The sequence below is a fragment of the Heterodontus francisci genome, chromosome 19 (genome assembly GCF_036365525.1).
Source record: "Heterodontus francisci isolate sHetFra1 chromosome 19, sHetFra1.hap1, whole genome shotgun sequence".
NCBI classification, from domain to species: Eukaryota; Metazoa; Chordata; class Chondrichthyes; order Heterodontiformes; family Heterodontidae; genus Heterodontus; species Heterodontus francisci.
Genome location: NC_090389.1, coordinates 1,107,071 through 1,128,988, shown reverse-complemented (window position 1 = coordinate 1,128,988; position 21,918 = coordinate 1,107,071). Strand labels below are relative to the sequence as shown.

General features: G+C 51.8%; 1 protein-coding gene across 4 annotated transcripts in view; it reads left to right on the top strand.

Moving 5' to 3' along the window:
• Positions 1–21,918, top strand: part of pfas (phosphoribosylformylglycinamidine synthase) — a 213,259-nt gene that overhangs the window by 145,368 nt on the left and 45,973 nt on the right. For all 4 annotated transcript variants that reach the window (XM_068051309.1, XM_068051306.1, XM_068051307.1 and 1 more), the window contains exons 10-13: positions 11,654–11,785; positions 14,020–14,148; positions 17,678–17,751; positions 17,993–18,149. In XM_068051309.1, coding sequence (XP_067907410.1) covers positions 11,654–11,785; positions 14,020–14,148; positions 17,678–17,751; positions 17,993–18,149 — 492 coding nt within the window. The remainder of the gene's footprint in view (positions 1–11,653; positions 11,786–14,019; positions 14,149–17,677; positions 17,752–17,992; positions 18,150–21,918) is intronic.

Genomic DNA, 21,918 nt, shown 5'->3' with positions numbered 1-21,918 from the left:
CGCTATCGTATCTGCTTCCACCACCTCCCCCTGGCAGCAAGTTCCAGGCACTCACCACCCTCTGTGTAAAAATACTTGCCTCGCACATCCCCTCCAAACTTTGCCCCTCGCACCTTAAACCTATGTCCCCTAGTAACTGACTCTTGCACCCTGGGAAAAAGCTTCTGACTATCCACTCTGTCCATGCCGCTCATAACTTTGTAAACCTCTATCATGTCGCCCCTCCACCTCCGTCGTTCCAGCGAAAACAATCTGAGTTTTTCCAACCTCTCCTCATAGCTAATGCCCTCCAGACCAGGCAACATCCTGGTAAACCTCTTCTGTACCCTCTCCAAAGCCTCCACACCCTTCTGGCAGTGTGGCGACCAGAATTGCATGCAATATTCTAACTGTGGCCTAACTAAGGTTCTGTACAGCTGCAACATGACTTGCCAATTTTTATACTCTATGCCCCGACCGATGAAGGCAAGCATGCCGTATGCCTTCTTGACTACCTTATCCACCTGCGTTGCCACTGTGGACCTGTACGCCCAGATCTCTCTGCCTGTCAATACTGCTCAGGGTTCTGCCATTTACTGTACACCTGCATTAGACCTTCCAAAATGCATTACCTCACATTTGTCCGGATTAAACTCCATCTGCCATTTCTCCGCCCAAGTCTCCAACCAATCTATATCCTGCTGTATCCTCTGACAATCCTCATCATTATCCGCAACTCCACCAACCTTTGTGTTGTCCGCAAACTTACTAATCAGACCAGCTACATTTTCCTCCAAATAACTTATATATACGACAAACAGCAAAGGTCCCAGCACTGATCCCTGCGGAACATCACTAGTCGCATTCCTCCATTCAGAAAAACACCCATCCACTGATACCCTCTGTCTTCTATGACCGAGCCAGTTCTGTATCCATCTTGCCAGCTCACCTCTGATCCCGTGTGACTTCACCTTTTGTACCAGTCTGCCATGCGGGACCTTGTCAAAGGCTTTACTAAAGTCCATATAGATAACATTCACTGTCCTTCCTTCATCAATCATCTTCGTCACTTCCTCAAAAAACTCAATCAAATTAGTGAGACACGACCTCCCCTTCACAAAACCATGCTGTCTCTCACTAATAAGTTCATTTGTTTCCAATTGGGAGTAAATCCTGTCCCGAATAATCCTCTCCAATAGTTTCCCTACCACTGACGCAAGGCTCACCGGCCTATAATTTCCTGGATTACCCTTGCCACCCTTCTTAAACAAAGGAACAACATTGGCTATTCTCCAGTCCTCTGGGACCTCACCTGTAGCCAATGAGGATGCAAAGATTTCTGTCAAGGCTCCAGCAATTTCTTCCCCTGCCTCCCTCAGTATTCTAGGGTAGATCTCGTCAGGCCCTGGGGACTTATCTACCTTAATGCTTTGTAAGACACCCAACACCTCCTCCTTTTTGATAATGAGATGACTGAGACTGTCTGCACTCCCTTCCCTAGGCTCATCATCCACCAAGTCCTTCTCTTTGGTGAATACTGATGCAAAGTACTCATTTAGCACCTCGCCCATTTCCTCTGGCTCCACCCATAGATTCCCATCTCTGTCCTTGAGTGGGCCAAACCTTTCCCTGGTTACCCTCTTGCTCTTTATATATGTATAAAAAGCCTTGGGATTATCCTTAATCCTGTTTGTCAATGATTTTTCATGACCCCTTTTAGCCCTCCTGACTCCTTGCTTAAGTTCCTTCCTACTTTCTTTATATTCCTCAAGTGCTTCATCTGTTCCTAGCCTTCCAGCCCTGACAAATGCTTCCTTTTTCTTTTTGACTAGGCTCACAATATACCGTGTTATCCAAGCGTCCCGAAACTTGCCAAACTTGTCTTTCTTCCTCACAGGAACATGCTGGTCCTGGATTCTAATCAGCTGACGTTTGAAAGACTCCCACATGTCAGTTGTTGATTTTCCCTCAAACAGCCGCCCCCAATCTAAATTCTTCAGTTCCTGCCTAATATTGCTATAATTAGCCTTCCCCCAATTTAGCACCTTCCCCCGAGGACTACTCTTATCCTTATCCACAAGTACCTTAAAACTTATGGAATTATGGTCACTGTTCCCGAAATGCTCCCCTACTGAAACTTTGACCACCTGGCCGGGCTCATTCCCCAATACCAGGTCCAGAATGGCCCCATCCCTAGTTGGACTATCTTCATACTGTTTCAAGAAGCCCTCCTGGATACTCCTCACAAATTCTGCCCCATCCAAGCCCCTAGCACTAAGTGAGTCCCAGTCAATATAGGGGAAGTTAAAATCACCCACCACCACAACCCTGTTACCTTTACATCTTTCCAAAATCTGTCCACATATCTGCTCCTCTACCTCCCGCTGGCTGTTGGGAGGCCTGTAGTAAACCCCCAACATCGTGACTGCACCCTTCCTATTCCTGAGCTCCACCCATATTGCCTCGCTGCATGACCCCTCAGGTGTCCTCCTGCAGTACAGCTGTGATATTCTCCTTAACCAGTAATGCAACTCCCCCACCCCTTTTGCATCCCCCTCTATCCCGCCTGAAGCTTCTAAAGCCTGGAACATTTAGCTGCCAATCCTGCCCTTCCCTCAACCAAGTTTCTGTAATAGCAACAACATCATATTTCCAAGTACTAATCCAAGCTCTAATTTCATCTGCCTTACCTGTTATACCTCTCGCATTGAAACAAATGCACTTTAGACCACCAGTCCCGCTGTGCTCCGCAACATCTCCCTGCCTGCTCTTTCTCTTAGTCCTACTGGCCTTATTTACTATGTCCTCCTCATTTATTTCACTAGATGTCCTACTGCTCTGGTTCCCACCCCCCTGCCACACTAGTTTAAACCCTCTCGAGTGACGCTAGCAAACCTTGCAGCCAGGATATTAGTGCCCCTCCAGTTTAGATCGAACCCGTCCTTCTTGTACAGGTCCCATCTGTCCCGGAAGAGAGCCCAATGGTCCAGATATCTGAAACCCTCCCTTCTACACCAGCTGCTCAGCCACGTGTTTAGCTGCACCATCTTCCTATTTCTAGCCTCACTGGCATGTGGCACAGGGAGTAATCCAGAGATTACAACCCTAGAGGTCCTGTTTTTGAACTTACTACCTAACTCCCTAAACTCCCCCTGCAGGACTTCGTCACTCTTCCTGCCTATGTCGTTGGTACCGATGTGTCCCACAACCTCTGGCTGTTTACCCTCCCCCTTCAGAATGCCCCCTGTCCGTTCAGAGACATCCTTGACCCTGGCACCAGGGAGGCAACATACCATCCTGGAGTCTCTTTTACGTCCACAGAAAGTAGTGGTGAGCTGCCGCCTTGTCCTGCTGCAGTCCATCTGGCATAGGTACACTCACAGTACTGTTAGGAAGGGAGTTCCAGGATTTTGACCCAGCGACAGTGAAGGAACGGCAATATAGTTCCAAATCAGGATGGTGTGTGGCTTGGAGGGTCACTTGCCAGGGAGGTGGTGTTCCCATGTGACTGTTGCCCTTGTCCTTCTAGGTGCTAGAGGTCGTGGGTTTGGAAGGTGCTGCCTGAGTAGTCTTGGTGTGTTGCTCCAGTGCAACTTGTAGGTGATTCACTCTGGTGCCACTGTGCGTCGGTGGTGGAGGGAGTGAATGTTTGCAGATGGGGTGCCAATCAAGCGGGCTGCTTTGTCCTGGATGGTGTCAAGCTTCTTGAGTGTTGGAGCTGCACCCATCCAGGCAAGTGGAGAGTATTCCATCACACTCCAGACCTATGCCTTGTAGGTGGTGGACAGGCTTTGGGGAGTCAGGAGGTGAGTTACTCACCGCAGGATTCCTCGCCTCTGACCTGCTCTTGTAACCATGATATTTGTATGACTACTCCAGTTCAGTTTCTGCTGGATGTTGATAGTGGGGAATTGAGCGATGGTAATGCCATTGAATGTCAAGGGGAGATGGTTAGATTCTCGTTGGAGGTAGTTATTGCCTGGCACTTGTGTGACACGAATGTTAGTTGCCACTTCTCAGCCCAAGCCTGGATATTGTCCAGGTCTTGCTGTATTTCTACACGGACTGCTTCAGTATCTGAGGAGTCACGAATGGTGCTGATCATTGTGCAATCATCAGCGAACATCCCCACTTCTGACCTTATGATTGAACGAAGGTCATTGATGAAGCAGCTGAAGATGGTTGGGCCTAGGACACTACCCTGAGGTACTCCTGCAGTGATGTCCTGGAGCTCAGATCATTGACCTCCAACAACCACAGCCATCTTCCTTTGTGCTGGGTATGACTCTAACCATCTTCCTTTGTGCTGGGTATGATTCTAACCAGCAGAGAGTTTTCCGCCCCCCACCTCCCCCCCCCCCCCAACCCCCGATTCCCATTGACTCCAGGACTCCAGTTTTGCTAGGGCTCCTTGATGCCATACTTCGTCAAATGCTGTCTTGATGTCAAGGGCAGCCACTCTCACCTCACCTCTTGAGTTCAGCTCTTCTGTAATGACTCTTTGTAATGAGGTCAGGAGCTGAGTGGCCCTGGCAGAACCCAAACTGAGCGTCACTGAGCAGGTTATTGCTAAGCAAGTGCCGCTTGATGGCACTGTTGATGACACCTTCCATCACTTTACTGATGATCGAGAGTAGACTGATGGGGCGGTAATTGGTCAGGTTGGATTTGTCCTGTTTTTTGTGTACAGGACATACCTGGGCAATTTTACACATTGCCGGGCAGATGCCAGTGTTGTAGCTGTACTGGAGCAGCTTGGCTAGGGGCGCGGAGCACAGGTCTTCAGTGCAGTAGCCGGAATATTGTCAGGACCCATAGCCTTTGCAGTATCCAGTGCCTTCAGTCGTTTCTTGATATCACGTGGAGTGAATCGGATTGGCTGAAGACTGGCATCTGTGATGCTGGGGACTTCAGGAGGAGGCAGAGATGGATCATCCACTTGGCAGTTCTGGCTGAAGATGGTTGCAAATGCTTCAACCTCATCTTTTGCACTGATGTGCTGGGCTCTTCCATCATTGAGGATGGAGATAATTGTGGAGCCTCCTCCAGTTAGTTGTTTAATTGTCCACCACCATTCACGACTGGATGTGGCAGGAGTGCAGAGCTTAGATCTGATCTGTTGGTTATGGGATCACTTAGCTCTGTCTATCGCATGCTGCTTTCACTGTTTTGCACGCAAGTAGTCCTGTGTTGTAACTTCACCAGGTTGACACGCTCCTGGCGTGCCCTCTTACACTCTTCATTGAACCAGGGTTGGTCTCCTGGCTTGATGGTAATGGTAGAGTGGGGAATATGCCAGACTATAAGGTTACAGATTGTGGTTGAGTAACCTGAACAGAAAATCCGGAGCCCTGTAGGCGGTCATATGTCATCTTTGGCATGTTTCCGGCAGTTCCTGCAGCCATACCGGTGCCAAACATCATACTCTGCACTCCTTCGGACCCCACCAGGAAGGGCGAGAGGGGGGTTTTGACGCTTGGGCAACTCACAACCTCCATACATTCGCCCAGGCCTGCGCCATGGAGAGGTCACTCCATAGTCACCTCGCAGCGACCGGAACAACTCAGAAGGCAGCAGTTACGGGTTATAAGTCCAGCTCAGTTGGCATAGAGATTGTGCGCCACGGGTTGCCTTTGTCGGTGAGAGAGGTCATCGCACCTCACTGGACAGCTACTGCCCGCCTCACACCGGGCAGCCCCCGGTCAATAAAGGTATGTCCTGCCACAGTCCACCTGCTTCAATGGGTGCTTGGAGCTCAGGGTCATTGCCCGACAAGTGGACTGTAACACCGCACCAAACAGCACGACCAATAAAGGAAAGAAGGTACCAGCCCTTCGTTTTGCAAGCTGGAACGTCAGAACTATGTGTCCTGGCCTGTCGGAAGACTTTACACAAATCAACGATTCTCGGAAGACCGCCATCATTAACAACGAGCTCAGTAGACTCAATGTAGACATTGCAGCACTTCAGGAGACACGCCTCCCCGCGAGTGGCTCTCTAGCAGAGCAAGACTACACCTTCTTCTGGCAGGGTAGGGATCCTGAAGAACCAAGACAGCATGGAGTGGGCTTCGCCATCAGAAACTCTTTGCTCAGCATGATAGAGCCACCTTCAAATGGCTCAGAATGCATACTGTCCATCCGACTGCTCACCACCTCTGGTCCAGTACACCTCCTCAGCATCTATGCTCCAACACTCTGCTCCCCACATGAAGTTAAAGATAAGTTCTATGAGGAACTCCATAATATCATTAGTAGCATCCCCAACACCGAACACCTGTTCCTGCTGGGGGACTTTAATGCCAGAGTTGGGGCCGACCATGACTCATGGCCCTCCTGCCTTGGGCTCTATGGCGTTGGAAGGATGAATGAGAACGGGCAGAGACTGCTTGAGTTGTGTACCTATCATAACCTCTGCATCACCAACTCATTCTTTCACACTAAACCCTGTCACCAGGTTTCATGGAGGCACCCAAGATCACGTCGTTGGCACCAGCTGGACCTCATCGTCACAAGGCGAGCCTCTTTAAGCAGTGTTCAAATCACACGCAGCTTCCACAGTGTGGACTGCGACACCGACCACTCCCTGGTGTGCAGCAAAGTTAGACTCAAACCAAAGAAGCTGCATCACTCCAAGCAGAAGGGCCACCCGCGCATCAGCATGAGCAGAATTTCTTATCCACAGCTGTTACATAAATTTCTAAATTCACTTGAAAAAACCCTTCAAAACACTCCCACAGGGGATGCAGAGACCAAGTGGGCCCACATCAGAGACGCCATCTATGAGTCAGCTACGACCACCTATGGCAAACGTGTGCAGACTGGTTTTTAATCTCACATTGAAGAGCTGGAACCTGTCATAGCCGCTAAGCGCATTGCACTGCTGAACTACAAGAAAGCCCCCAGCGAGTTAACATCCGTTGCACTTAAAGCAGCCAGAAGCGCTGCACAAAGAACAGCCAGGCGCTGCGCAAATGACTACTGGCAACACCTATGCAGTCATATTCAGCTGGCCTCAGACACTGGAAACATCAGAGAAATATATGATGACATTAAGAGATCTTTTGGGCCAACCATCCAGAAGATCCCCACCCCTCCCCCCCCCCCCCACCCCCTCAAGTCTAAATCAGGGAACACAATCACTGACCAATGCAAGCAAATGGACCGCTGGGTTGAGCACTACCTGGAACTGGACGCCAGGGAAAATGTCACTGAGACCATCCTCAATGCAGCCCAGTCTCTGCCAGTCAGGGATGAGCTGGACGTACAGCCAACGAAAGCTGAACTCAGTGATGCCATTGATTCTCTAGCCAGCGGAAAAGCCACTGGGAAGGACAGCATTACCCCTGAAATAATCAAGAGTGCTAAGCCTGCTATACTCTCAGCTCTGCACGAACTGCTTTGCCTGTGCTGGGACAAGGGAGCAGTACAACAGGACATGCGCGATGCCAATATCATCACCCTCTATAAGAACAAGGGTGACCATGGTGACTGCAACAACTACCATGGAATCTCTCTGCTCAGTATAGTGGGGAAAGTCTTCGCTCGAGTCGCTTTAAACAGGCTCCAGAAGCTGGCTGAGCGGGTCTATCCTGAGAGCAGAGAGATCCACCATTGACATGCTGTTCTCCCTTCGTCAGCTACAGGAGAAATGCCGCGAACAACAGATGCCCCTTTACGTTGCTTTCATTGATCTCACCAAAGCCTTTGACCTTCAGACTACTAGAAAAGATTGGATGCCCACCAAAGCTACTAAGTATCATCACCTCATTCCATGACAATATGAAAGGCACAATTCAACATAGCGGCGCCTCATCAGACCCCTTTCCTATCCTGAGTGGAATGAAACAGGGCTGTGTTCTCGCACCTACACTGTTTGGGATCTTCCTCTCCCTGCTGCTCTCACATGAGTTCAAGTCTTCAGAAGAAGGAATTTTTCTCCACACAAGATCTGGTGGCAGGTTGTTCAACCTTGCCCATATAAGAGCGAAGACCAAAGTACAGAAAGTCCTCATCAGGGAACTCCTCTTTGCTGACGATACTGCTTTAACATCTCACACTGAAGAGTGCCTGCAGAGTCTCATCAACAGGTTTGCGGCTGCCTGCACCGAATTTGGCCTAACCATCAGCCTCAAGAAAACGAACATCATGGGGCAGGACGTCAGAAATGCTCCATCCATCAATATTGGCGACCACACTCTGGAAGTGGCTCAAGAGTTCACCTACCTAGGCTCAACTATCACCAGTAACCTGTCTCTCGATGCAGAAATCAACAAGCGCATGGGAAAGGCTTCCACTGCTATGTCCAGACTGGCCAAGAGAGTGTGGGAAAATGGCGCACTGGCATGAGCACAGAAGTCCGAGTGTATCAAGCCTGTGTCCTCAGTACCTTGCTCTACCGCAGCGAGGCCTGGACAACGTATGTCATCCAAGAGCGACGTCTCAATTCATTCCATCTTGGCTGCCTCTGGAGAATCCTTGGCATCAGGTGGCAGGACCGTATCTCCAACACAGAAGTCCTTGAGGCGGCCAACACCCCCAGCTTATACACATTACTGAGTCAGCGGCGCTTGAGATGGCTTGGCCATGTGAGCCGCATGGAAGATGGCAGGATCCCCAAGGACACATTGTACAGCGAGCTCGCCACTGGTATCAGACCCACTGGCCATCTTTGTCTCTGCTTTAAAGATGTCTGCAAACACGACATGAAATCCTGTGACAATGATCACAAGTCATGGGAGTTAGTTGCCAGCGATTGCCAGAGCTGGCGGGCAACCATAAATGCGGGGCTAAAGTGTGGCGAGTCGAAGAGACTTAGCAGTTGGCAGGAAAAAAGACAGAAGCGCAATGGGAGAGCCAACTGCGTCACAGCCCGACGACCAATTTTATCTGCAGCACCTTTGGAAGAGTGTCACTCTAGAATTGGCCTTTATAGCCACTCCAGGCGCTGCTTCACAAACCACTGACCACCTCCAGGCGCTTACCCATTGTCTCTCAAGACAAGGAAGCCAAAGAAGAAGAAGAAGGTTACAGATTGTGGTTGAGTACAATTTTGCGTTGCTGATGCTCCACAGCGCCTCATGGATGCCCAGTTTTGCATTGCTAGATCTGTTTGAAATCTATCCCGTTTAGTACAGTGGCAGTGCCACACAACACGATGGAGGGTATCCTAAATGTGAAGCTAGGACTTCGTCTCCACAAGGACTGTGTGGTGGTCACTCCTCCCAATACTGTCGTGAACAGAAGCATCTGCAGCAGGCAGATTGGTGATAATGAGGTCAAGTATGTTTTTCCCTCTTGTTGGTTCCCTCACCACCTGCCACAGACCCAGTCTAGCAGCTAGGTCCTTTAGGACTCGGCCAGCTCGGTCAGTAGTGATGCTACCGAGCCACTCTTGGTGATGGACATTGAAGTCCCCCACCCAGAGTACACTCTGTGCCCTTGCCACCCTCAGTGCTTCCTCCAAGTGGTGTTCAACATGGAGCAGTGCTGATCATCAGCTGAGGGAGGGAGGTAGGTGGTAATCAGCAGGAGGTTTCCTTGCCCATGTTTGACCTGATGCCATGAGACATCATGGGGTTCGGAGCCGATGTTGAGGACTCCCAGTGCAGCTCCCTCTGCACTGTATACCACAGTGCTGCCACCTCTGCTAGGTCTGTGTTGCCGGTTGGACAGGACGTACTCTGGGATGGTGATTGCAGTGTCTGGGACATTGTCTGTAAGGTATGAATCCGTGAGTGTGACTATGTCAGGCTGTTGCTTGACTAGTGTGTAGGACAGCTCTCCCAACTTTGGCACAAGCCCCCAGATGTTAGTAAGGAGGACTTTGCAGGGTCGACAGGGCTGGGTTTGTCGTTGTCGCTTCCGGTGCCTAGGTTGATGCCGGTTGGACCGTCCGGTTTCATTCCTGTTTGATTTTGTAGCTGTTAGGTACAACTGAGTGGTTTGCTAAGCAATTTCAGAGGGCATGTAAGAGTCAACCAAATTGCTGTGGGTCTGGAGTCACTGAAACAGGCCCTTCGGCCCACCGAGTCTGTGCCGACCAACAACCAGCCATTTATACTAATCCTACATTAATCCCATATTCCCTACCACATCCCCACCATTCTCCTACCACCTACCTACACTAGGGGCAATTTCCAATGGCCAATTTACCCATCAACCTGCAAGTGTTTGGCTGTGGGAGGAAACCGGAGCACCCGGCAGCAACCCACGCGGTCACAGGGAGAACTTGCAAACTCCGCGCAGGCAGTACCCAGAACTGAACCTGGGTCGCTGGAGCTGTGAGGCTGCGGTGTGAACCACTGCCACATGTAAGGAAAGCAGATTTCCTTCTATAAAGGACATTAGTGAACCAGGTGGGGTCTTAGAACAATCGACAATGGTTTCATGGCCATCATTAAACCAGTTTTTAATTCCAGATTTTTTTTATTAATTGAATTCTGCTGTTGTGGGATTCAAAGCCATGTCCGCTGAGGAATATCCTGGGTGTCTGGGTTACTAATCCAGTGACAATACCACTATGCCACTCGCTCCCCAGGCTGCACCTCCCGAGCCGGTGTTTCCTGCTGAGCCGGTGTTTCCGTGTTGTCTCTTCCCGGACGGTGTTTCTGTGTCTGTTCCTCCCAAGCTCCTGTTTCCTGCCGAGCCGGTATTTCCGCGTCCGTTCCTGCCGAGCCGGTGTTTCCGTGTCCATTCCTCCGGAGCCGGTGTTTCCGTGTCCGTTCCTCCGGAGCCGGTGTTTCCGTGTCCGTTCCTCCCGAGCCGGTGTTTCCGTGTCCGTTTCTCCCGAGCCGGTGTTTCCGTGTCCGTTCCTCCGGAGCCGGTGTTTCCGTGTCCGTTCCTCCGGAGCCGGTGTTTCCGTGTCCGTTCCTCCGGAGCCGGTGTTTCCGTGTCCGTTCCTCCGGAGCCGGTGTTTCCGTGTCCGTTCCTCCGGAGCCGGTGTTTCCGTGTCCGTTCCTCCGGAGCCGGTGTTTCCGTGTCCGTTCCTCCGGAGCCGGTGTTTCCGTGTCCGTTCCTCCGGAGCCGGTGTTTCCGCGTCCGTTCCTGCCGAGCCGGTGTTTCCGCGTCCGTTCCTGCCGAGCCGGTGTTTCCGCGTCCGTTCCTGCCGAGCCGGTGTTTCCGCGTCCGTTCCTGCCGAGCCGGTGTTTCCGCGTCCGTTCCTGCCGAGCCGGTGTTTCCGCGTCTGTTCCTGCCGAGCCGGTGTTTCCGCGTCCGTTCCTGCCGAGCCGGTTTTTCCGCGTCCGTTCCTGCCGAGCCGGTTTTTCCGCGTCCGTTCCTGCCGAGCCGGTTTTTCCGCGTCCGTTCCTGCCGAGCCGGTGTTTCCGCGTCCGTTCCTGCCGAGCAGGTGTTTCCGCGTCCGTTCCTCCAGAGCCGGTTTTTCCGCGTCCGTTCCTGCCGAGCCGGTTTTTCCGCGTCCGTTCCTGCCGAGCCGGTGTTTCCGCGTCCGTTCCTCCAGAGCCGGTGTTTCCGTGACCGTTCCTCCAGAGCCGGTGTTTCCGTGTCCGTTCCTCCCGGTGTTTCCGTGTCCGTTCCTCCGGAGCCGGTGTTTCCGCGTCCGTTCCTCTGGAGCCGGTGTTTCCGGTCAGTTCAGTCCGTCCTCTGCAGCTGCTTTTCACCAAGTTGCTAGAGTGTGTTGTCATGTTAACACTGATTAAATTACTCTCTGTTTGCAGGCTACGAGCAGCCTTGGGAAGATCGGGCATTCGATTATCCTGCAAATTTTGCACGGCCTCTGGAGGTGGCTATTGAGGCCAGTAACGGAGCTTCTGACTATGGCAACAAGTTTGGAGAGCCAGTCCTGGCAGGTTGGTCATGGGAGTTGCAGACTGCTGCATCTGCTTAGGTTCCAGGACGGGGCAGGGGCGGAGTCCTGGATCTGGTCCGATCATGGTCAGCACGGAGTCCTGGATCTGATCCCCTTGGGGTTGGCATGGACTCCTGGATCTGGTCAGTCCGGGCGGGAACGGACTCCTGGACCTGGTCATTCCGGGTGGGAGCAGACTCCTGGATCTGGTCATTCCGGGTGGGAGCAGACTGCTGGATCTGGTCATTCTGGGTGGGAGCAGACTGCTGGATCTGGTCAGTCCAGGTGGGAGCAGACTGCTGGATCTGGTCAGTCCGGGTGGGAGCCGACTCCTGGATCTGGTCAGTCCGGGTGGGAGCAGACTCCTGGATCTGGTCATTCCGGGTGGGAGCAGACTGCTGGATCTGGTCAGTCCGGGTGGGAGCAGACTGCTGGATCTGGTCAGTCCGGGTGGGAGCAGACTGCTGGATCTGGTCAGTCCGGGTGGGAGCAGACTCCTGGATCTGGTCAGTCCGGGTGGGAGCAGACTCCTGGATCTGGTCAGATCCGGATGGGAGCGGACTCCTGGATCTGTTCAGGTCCTGGTGGGAACGGACTCCTGGATCTGTTCAGGTCCTGGTGGGAATGGACTCCTGGATCTGTTCAGGTCCGGGTGGGAGCAGACTCCTGGATCTGTTCAGGTACTGGTGGGAGCGGACTCCTGGATCTGTTCAGATCCTGGTGGGAATGGACTCCTGGATCTGTTCAGGTCCTGGTGGGAGCAGACTCCTGGATCTTGTCAGTCCGGGTGGGAGCAGACTCCTGGATCTTGTCAGTCCGGGTGGGAGCAGACTCCTGGATCTTGTCAGTCCGGGTGGGAGCAGACTCCTGGATCTTGTCAGTCCGGGTGGGAGCAGACTCCTGGATCTTGTCAGTCCGGGTGGGAGCAGACTCCTGGATCTTGTCAGTCCGGGTGGGAGCAGACTCCTGGATCTTGTCAGTCCGGGTGGGAGCAGACTCCTGGATCTTGTCAGTCCGGGTGGGAGCAGACTCCTGGATCTTGTCAGTCCGGGTGGGAGCAGACTCCTGGATCTTGTCAGTCCGGGTGGGAGCAGACTCCTGGATCTTGTCAGTCCGGGTGGGAGCAGACTCCTGGATCTTGTCAGTCCGGGTGGGAGCAGACTCCTGGATCTTGTCAGTCCGGGTGGGAGCAGACTCCTGGATCTGTTCAGGTCCTGGTGGGAGCTGACTCCTGGATCTGTTCAGGTCCTGGTGGGAGCAGACTCCTGGATCTTGTCAGTCCGGGTGGGAGCAGACTCCTGGATCTTGTCAGTCCGGGTGGGAGCAGACTCCTGGATCTGGTCAGTCCGGGTGGGAGCAGACTCCAGGATCTTGTCAGTCCGGGTGGGAGCAGACTCCTGGATCTTGTCAGTCCGGGTGGGAGCAGACTCCTGGATCTGGTCAGTCCGGGTGGGAGCAGACTCCTGGATCTGGTCAGTCCGGGTGGGAGCAGACTCCTGGATCTTGTCAGTCCGGGTGGGAGCAGACTCCTGGATCTTGTCAGTCCGGGTGGGAGCAGACTCCTGGATCTTGTCAGTCCGGGTGGGAGCAGACTCCTGGATCTTGTCAGTCCGGGTGGGAGCAGACTCCTGGATCTTGTCAGTCCGGGTGGGAGCAGACTCCTGGATCTTGTCAGTCCGGGTGGGAGCAGACTCCTGGATCTTGTCAGTCCGGGTGGGAGCAGACTCCTGGATCTTGTCAGTCCGGGTGGGAGCAGACTCCTGGATCTTGTCAGTCCGGGTGGGAGCAGACTCCTGGATCTTGTCAGTCCGGGTGGGAGCAGACTCCTGGATCTGTTCAGGTCCTGGTGGGAGCAGACTCCTGGATCTTGTCAGTCCGGGTGGGAGCAGACTCCTGGATCTTGTCAGTCCGGGTGGGAGCAGACTCCTGGATCTTGTCAGTCCGGGTGGGAGCAGACTCCTGGATCTTGTCAGTCCGGGTGGGAGCAGACTCCTGGATCTGTTCAGGTCCTGGTGGGAGCAGACTCCTGGATCTGTTCAGGTCCTGGTGGGAGCAGACTCCTGGATCTGGTCAGTCCGGTTGGGAGCAGACTCCTGGATCTGTTCAGGCCCTGGTGGGAGCGGACTCCCAGATCTGGTCAGGTCCTGGTGGGGACGAACTCCCGGATCTGGTCAGGTCCTGGTAGGTGTGGATCAGTGTCTCCCTGCATATGAACAGGCTCTGTTTTGATTCCAGGATTTGCGCGCTCATTTGGCATGCTGCTTCCTGGTCAAGAGAGAAGGGAGTGGCTGAAACCAATCATGTTCAGCGCTGGTATTGGAACCATTGAAGATGGGCATGTCCGCAAGGAGCAACCAGAGCCAGGTGGGTGCTGCGAGGGTTAGTGGGGTGTCGGCATTTTGGGGGCAGAGGGGCCAACCAGGGGAGGAGGTTTTTAGACTGCCCCAGGAGTGTTTGATGGGGCAGTGTAAAGGGTGCTGTACCTGCCCTGGCAGTGTTTGATGCGGACCTGTAGATCTTTTAAGGGCTTGCCATAATCTTCCGATCCCCCCTGGATACGGGGGAGGTGCCAGAGGATTGGAGAGTGGCAAATGTGAGACCCTTATTCAAGAAAGATGTAAGGACAGTCCCAGCAACTACAGGCCAATTAGTTTAACATCAGTGGGGGGTAAGGTTTTAGAAACAATTATCAGGGAAAATATCAACGGACACTTAGAGAGGTTAGAGTTAATTATGGAGAGCCAGCATGGATTTGTGAAAGGCAAATCATGCTTGACTAATCTGAATGATTTTTTGATGATTTAACAGAGGAGGAGGATGAAGGGAATGCGGTGGATGTTGTTTATGTGGATTTTAAGAAAGCATTTGATAAGTTACAACATAAAAGGCTGAGAGAGCATACTGCAGTAAAACCTATATTTGTACAATCGAACGCCCCTTTTCAAAGAGCTGGGGACATGAGATGGGGTGTTGGTCAGAGCCTCTACACCAGTTGACAATTTTTTAGGTCTGTTTAACCTGTTAACCAGTTGTGTTCTAGTCGGAGTCCTGTATCAGGTCAGTCTGTCTTCTGTTATTGTGCTGAGGCGTTAAGGGAACCCCTGCACTAACCTGTGTCCTAAATGTTGTAATCTCTGCCTTGACTTATGTCTTGTGTATTTTGAAGCCCTGTGATGACCTCCATCCTGTGCATTGTTACCCGTGTGTACTGACCCCCCCCTGTGTATTGTTACCCATGCACTGACCCCTGTCCTGTGTATTGTTACCATTCACTGACCTGTCCTGTGTATTGTTACCTGTGCACTGACCCCTGTCCTGTGTATTGTTACCCGTGCACTGATCCCTGTCCTGTTTATTGTTACCCGTGCACCGACGCCTGTCCTGTGTATTGTTACCCGTGCACTGACCTGTCCTGTGTATTGTTACCCGTGCACTGACCTGTCCTGTGTATTGTTACCCGTGCACTGACCCCTGTCCTGTGTATTGTTACCCGTGCACTGACCTGTCCTGTGTATTGTTACCCGTGAATTGACCTGTCCTGTGTATTGTTACCCGTGCACTGACCCCGTCTTGTGTATTGTTACCCGTGCACTGACCCCTGTCCTGTGTATTGTTACCCATGCACTGACCCCTGTCCTGTGTATTGTTACCCATGCACTGACCCCTGTCCTGTGTATTGTTACCCATGCACTGACCCCTGTCCTGTGTATTGTTACCCATGCACTGACCTGTCCTGTGTATTGTTACCCATGCACTGACCCCGTCCTGTGTATTGTTACCCATCCACTGACCCCTGTCCTGTGTATTGTTGCCCGTGCACTGACCCCTGTCCTGTGTATTGTTACCCGTGCACTGACCTGTCCTGTGTATTGTTACCCGTGCACTGACCTGTCCTGTGTATTGTTACCCGTGCACTGACCCCTGTCCTGTGTATTGTTACCCGTGCACTGACCTGTCCTGTGTATTGTTGCCCATGTACTGACCTGTCCTGTGTATTGTTACCCATGCACTGACCTGTCCTGTGTATTGTTGCCCATGCACTGACCTGTCCTGTGTATTGTTACCCATGCACTGACCTGTCCTGTGTATTGTTACCCATGCACTGACCCCTGTCTTGTGTATTGTTACCCCTGCACTGATCCCTGTCCTGTTCACTGTTACCCCTGCACTGACCCCTCCTGTGTATTGTTACCCCTGCACTGACCCCTCCTGTGTATTGTTACCCATGTACTGACCTGTCCTGTGTATTGTTACCCATGCACTGACCCCTGTCTTGTGTATTGTTACCCCTGCACTGATCCCTGTCCTGTGTATTGTTGACCATGTACTGACCTGTCCTGTGTATTGTTACCCGTGCACTGACCTGTCCTGTGTATTGTTGCCCATGTACTGACCTGTCCTGTGCATTGTTACCCATGCACTGACCTGTCCTGTGTATTGTTACCCATGCACTGATCCCTGTCCTGTGTATTGTTACCCATGTACTGACCTGTCCTGTGCATTGTTACACATGCACTGACCCCTGTCTTGTGTATTGTTACCCGTGCACTGACCCTTGTCCTGTGTATTGTTACCCATGTACTGACCTGTCCTGTGTATTGTTACACATGCACTGACCCCTGTCTTGTGTATTGTTACCCATGTACTGACCTGTCCTGTGTATTGTTACACATGCACTGACCCCTGTCCTGTGTATTGTTACCCATGTACTGACCTGTCCTGTGTATTGTTACACATGCACTGACCCCTGTCCTGTGTATTGTTACCCCTGCACTGACCCCTCCTGTGTATTGTTACCCATGTACTGACCTGTCCTGTGCATTGTTACACATGCACTGACCCCTGTCTTGTGTATTGTTACCCCTGCACTGACCCCTCCTGTGTATTGTTACCCCTGCACTGACCCCTCCTGTGTATTGTTACCCATGTACTGACCTGTCCTGTGCATTGTTACACATGCACTGACCCCTGTCTTGTGTATTGTTACCCGTGCACTGACCCTTGTCCTGTGTATTGTTACCCATGTACTGACCTGTCCTGTGCATTGTTACACATGCACTGACCCCTGTCTTGTGTATTGTTACCCATGCACTGACCCCTCCTGTGTATTGTTACCTGTGCACTGTCCCCTGTCCTGTGTATTGTTACCTGTGCACTGACCCTTGTCCTTTGTATTGTTACCCGTGCACTGACCCCTCCTGTGTATTGTTACCCGTGCACTGACCCGTCCTGTGTATTGTTACCTGTGCACTGACCTGTCCTGTGTATTGTTACCTGTGCACTGACCCTTGTCCTGTGTATTGTTACCTGTGCACTGACCTGTCCTGTGTATTGTTACCTGTGCACTGACCTGTCCTGTGTATTGTTACCTGTGCACTGACCCTTGTCCTGTGTATTGTTACCTGTGCACTGACCCTTGTCCTTTGTATTGTTACCCGTGCACTGACCTGTCCTGTGTATTGTTACCTGTGCACTGACCCTTGTCCTTTGTATTGTTACCCGTGCACTGACCCCTCCTGTGTATTGTTACCCGTGCACTGACCCGTCCTGTGTATTGTTACCCGTGCACTGACCTGTCCTGTGTATTGTTACCTATGCACTGACCTGTCCTGTGTATTGTTACCTGTGCACTGACCCTTGTCCTGTGTATTGTTACCCGTGCACTGACCCGTCCTGTGTATTGTTACCCGTGCACTGACCTGTCCTGTGTATTGTTACCTATGCACTGACCTGTCCTGTGTATTGTTACCTGTGCACTGACCCTTGTCCTGTGTATTGTTACCCGTGCACTGACCCTGCACTGCCCCGTCCCATGTGTTTTGTCCCCGTCCCATGTATTGCGACCCCTGTCGCATGTGTTGACCCTTGTGCTGACCCATGTCTCTGGTTTCAGAGATGGATGTGGTGAAGATCGGAGGCCCTGTCTATCGAATCGGAGTAGGAGGAGGGGCAGCCTCCTCAATCCAGGTATGGATCAGTGTGATGTGTTGGTGAGGGGTGTCGGTGCAAGTGTGGGGCAAGGGGCCCGACGAGCGTGGGGATCGGTGGTGCAGGTGCGGTTCGATGAGGGTCGATGACGCAGTTGGGGAGCAGTGAGGGGCTGCGGCGTCAGTGAGGGTGTGGGATGGAGAGGCACTCCCAATGTAGAGATTCCAGTTTCTCTTCTTGTAACTCTACTCTTTGCCACATCCTCCTGCTGCCCACCCAGGTTCAAGGAGACAACGCAGCGGAGCTGGATTTCGGAGCAGTGCAACGAGGTGATGCTGAGATGGAGCAGAAGATGAACCGAGCTCTTCGAGCCTGCATAGAGAGCCAGGACAGCAATCCCATCTGTAGTATTCACGACCAGGGAGCTGGAGGCAACGGTGTGTGGGAGGCATCTTCTGCACAGAGCATTGGGCTGAATGTAATCACTCAACATAATTGGGCCTGGAAGAAATCAGATGGGCAAGAGACACTGTGGTGTTGGGAATGGCTGGGCAGGAGACACTGTGGCGTTGGGAATGGGTGAGCGGGTGACACTGTGGCATTGGGAATGGGTGAGCGGGTGGCACTGTGGCATTGGGAATGGGTGAGCGGGTGACACTGTGGTGTTGGGAATGGGTGAGCGGGTGGCACTGTGGTGTTGGGAATGGGTGAGCGGGTGGCACTGTGGTGTTGGGAATGGGTGAGCGGGTGGCACTGTGGTGTTGGGAATGGGTGAGCGGGTGGCACTGTGGTGTTGGGAATGGGTGAGCGGGTGGCACTGTGGTGTTGGGAATGGGTGAACGGGTGGCACTGTGGTGTTGGGAATGGCCGGGCAGGAGACACTGTGGTGTTGGGAATGGATGAGCGGGTGGCACTGTGGTGTTGGGAATGGCCGGGCAGGAGACACTGTGGTGTTGGGAATGGCCGGGCAGGAGACACTGTGGTGTTGGGAATGGTCGAGCTGGTGACACTGTGGCATTGGGAATGGCCGAGCAGGAGACTCTGTGGTGTTGGGAATGGTTGAGCTGGTGACACTGTGGCATTGGGAATGGCTGGGCAGGAGACACTGTAGTGTTGGGAATGGCCGAGCGGGTGGCACTGTGGCATTGGGAATGGCCGAGCGGGTGGCACTGTGGTGTTGGGAATGGGTGAACGGGTGGCACTGTGGTGTTGGGAATGGCCGGGCAGGAGACACTGTGATGTTGGGAATGGATGAGCGGGTGGCACTGCGGTGTTGGGAATGGTCGAGCTGGTGACACTGTGGCATTGGGAATGGCCGAGCAGGAGACTCTGTGATGTTGGGAATGGTTGAGCTGGTGACACTGTGGCATTGGGAATGGCTGGGCAGGAGACACTGTAGTGTTGGAAATGGTCGAGCTGGTGACACTGTGGCATTGGGAATGGCCGGGCAGGAGATGCTGTGGTGTTGGGAATGGCCGGGCAGGAGATGCTGTGGTGTTGGAATTGTGATAGTCCGGACAGCCTGCAGACTTGAGAGAAGTTTAGTCCATGGGATTGTATACATTGGGAGTGAATGGGAAGGGATTGATCCATTGGGATCATGTGTGGTGGGAGTGAATGGGAAGGAGTTTGGGTCAATCGAGATTGTATACAATGAGAGTGACTGGGAAGGGTTTGGGTCCATTGGGCTTTTGTATTGTGGGTGTGAATAAAGAACAAAGAACAGTACAGCATAGGAACAGGCCTTTCGGCTCTCCAAGCCTGCACTGATCTTGATGCCTGTCTAAACTAAAACCTTCTGCACTTCTGGGGTCCGTATCCCTCTATTCCCATCCTATTCATGTATTTGTCAAGATGCTTCTTAAAACGTCGCTATCGTACCTGCTTCTACCACCTCCCCGAAGAGTGAATGGGAAGGGGTTGAGTCCATTGGGAATGTGTACAGTGGGAGTGAATGGGAAGGGGTTTGGGTCCATTGGGATTATGTATATTAGGAATGCAAGGGAAGAGGTTTGCATCCATTGGGATTGCGTACAGTGGAAGTGAATGGGTAGAGGTTTGGGTCCATTGGGATTTTGTACATGGATGTGAATGAGATGTGGTTTGGGTCCATTGGGAATGTGCAGTGGGAGTGAATTCAAAGTTGCTTGGATCTATTGGACATTTGTACATTGGGAGTGAATGGAAGGGGTTTGGGTCCATTAAGATTGTGTACAGTGGGAGTGAATGGGAAGAGGATTGTGTCCCAACTGTCTGTCCTTTGGCCTTCCATTCGCCACAACATTTCTACAGCCATTAGTTTGCTCAACTGCATCCTCACCTCCACCTTTGCCCTCATCCCTGATTAAACAATTACTCACTCACTCGATACAGCCCTATTCCCCACCCCTTGCAGTCCAAGGGACTTGAAAGGACAACTGGTTTAGCCATTCACAGCTGGATCTGGCCACTTAAAATACTGTAGGGTCCAGCTCTCATCTGTTAAAACTGCTCACTATTTCAGGATCGCCCTGGAATGCAAAGATAACCGCCGGCTTTTCTCAACTACAAGCTGTCTTCTTAATCCCCTCGCCCCTGTCCCCTCCACCTTCACCTCGAACGATAAGTGTGAGGAGCTCATGGACTTTTGTCATGAAGATTGAGACTATCCGATCAGTTGCCTCTGCTGCATCCCTCCCTTCCACCAGCCCACTTGGTCAGACTTTCTCTAATGCTCCCTCTTGGCCTAGCCCCTAAACACGCATATTACTCTAGTTTCCCTCCTGTCTCTCCTCATGCTCTCTTGGAGCTCATCTTGTCCACCTACTGCTCCCTTGACCCTATTGTTAAGACCTCAGTGAGATCATTAACATTAAAACACAAGATATGAACTCTCCACACCAATTTAAAGTACACAGCAGGATTTCACGTTTTAAGACTTTTACCATGAGCTAAACTAAAAATCAACATTGACTAAACAGTGCTTTGTAACTAGCCAATATACTAATTACAGAGAACCAAATTTACCCCCACACCACATTTATACGTTATGACATGTCCTCATTGAAGTGATATTTTTGCAGTGGGTTGGATCTTCCAGTTCTTCTCAAAGTCAATGGCCTCTTCGCTCACTTCTTCCGAGCACTTTCGACCTGGACTGAGGTGACTAAGGTGATCTCTGATGACCACGTTGGTCTTTTTTCCTCCACAAGCCTCAGCTTTCGAATTGGATTCAAGTCTTAGCAGCCTTTTTCTGTATGAATCCTCTGAGAACAGATGTTTGCTCTCTCTCTCTACTCTGAGGCTGCCACTGTTGGCCTTTGTGTCTTCCAGTCTTCCTTACAGCCTGCAAACTTCTGAAAGCCTGTTGAATTTATCCAGAATCAAAAGTTAATAGTCATTTGCCTTTTTCAATAGGCAGAGTCCACGAGTTTGCCCACAGCAGAACCACCCAGGCCATCCTTTGTTTCCAGGTGTTAAAAAAGACTCAATTCAAATTTGCATCTTCAGAGTCCCTGACTCCCTGTTTAGAATGAGAGTTTGGGAGAGCGAAACCCATTGTTCTTCAGGTGTTACAACCTTGCATTCTGCTTTTAGAAGGGTCTTTGATCTGAGTTCCTTGTTTGCATGGGAACCGTGCTGTCTCCTCTCTAGGTAGTGTTGGTGTGAGGTCACATGTCTCCTCCAAATCCTTTCTACACTACATTAAAAATCATATCTTTAAAAACAATTTTACTACAAAGTCCAGCATTCAAAACACTATTCCCACCAAACTGCTGACCATCCAACTTCCCCTCCTGGTCCTCATGTTCGCCAATATTGTTAACTGTTCTCTCTCTCCTCCCTTTAAACCTGCCATCATCAACCGTCTCCTCAAAAAAAAAACAACCCTTGGCCCCACTGTCCTTGCAAACTACTGTCCCATCTCCAACCTCCCTTTCCTCTCCAAAGTCTATGCAAGTTTTGTTGGCGCCCAAATGCGTTCCCATCTTTCTTGGAACTTCATGGTTCATTCCCTCCAGTTAGGTTTCTGCCACTGCCACAGTACCGAAACAGCTCTTACCAAGTCACAAATGACATTCTGTGTGACTGTGACAAAGGTAAACTATCCCTTCTCCACCTGTCTGCAGCCTTTGACACGGTTGACCACATCATCCTCCTCCAACGCCTCTCCACTGTAATCCAGCTGGGTGAGACTTCTCTTCCTGCTCCAGTACGGTTAACTCT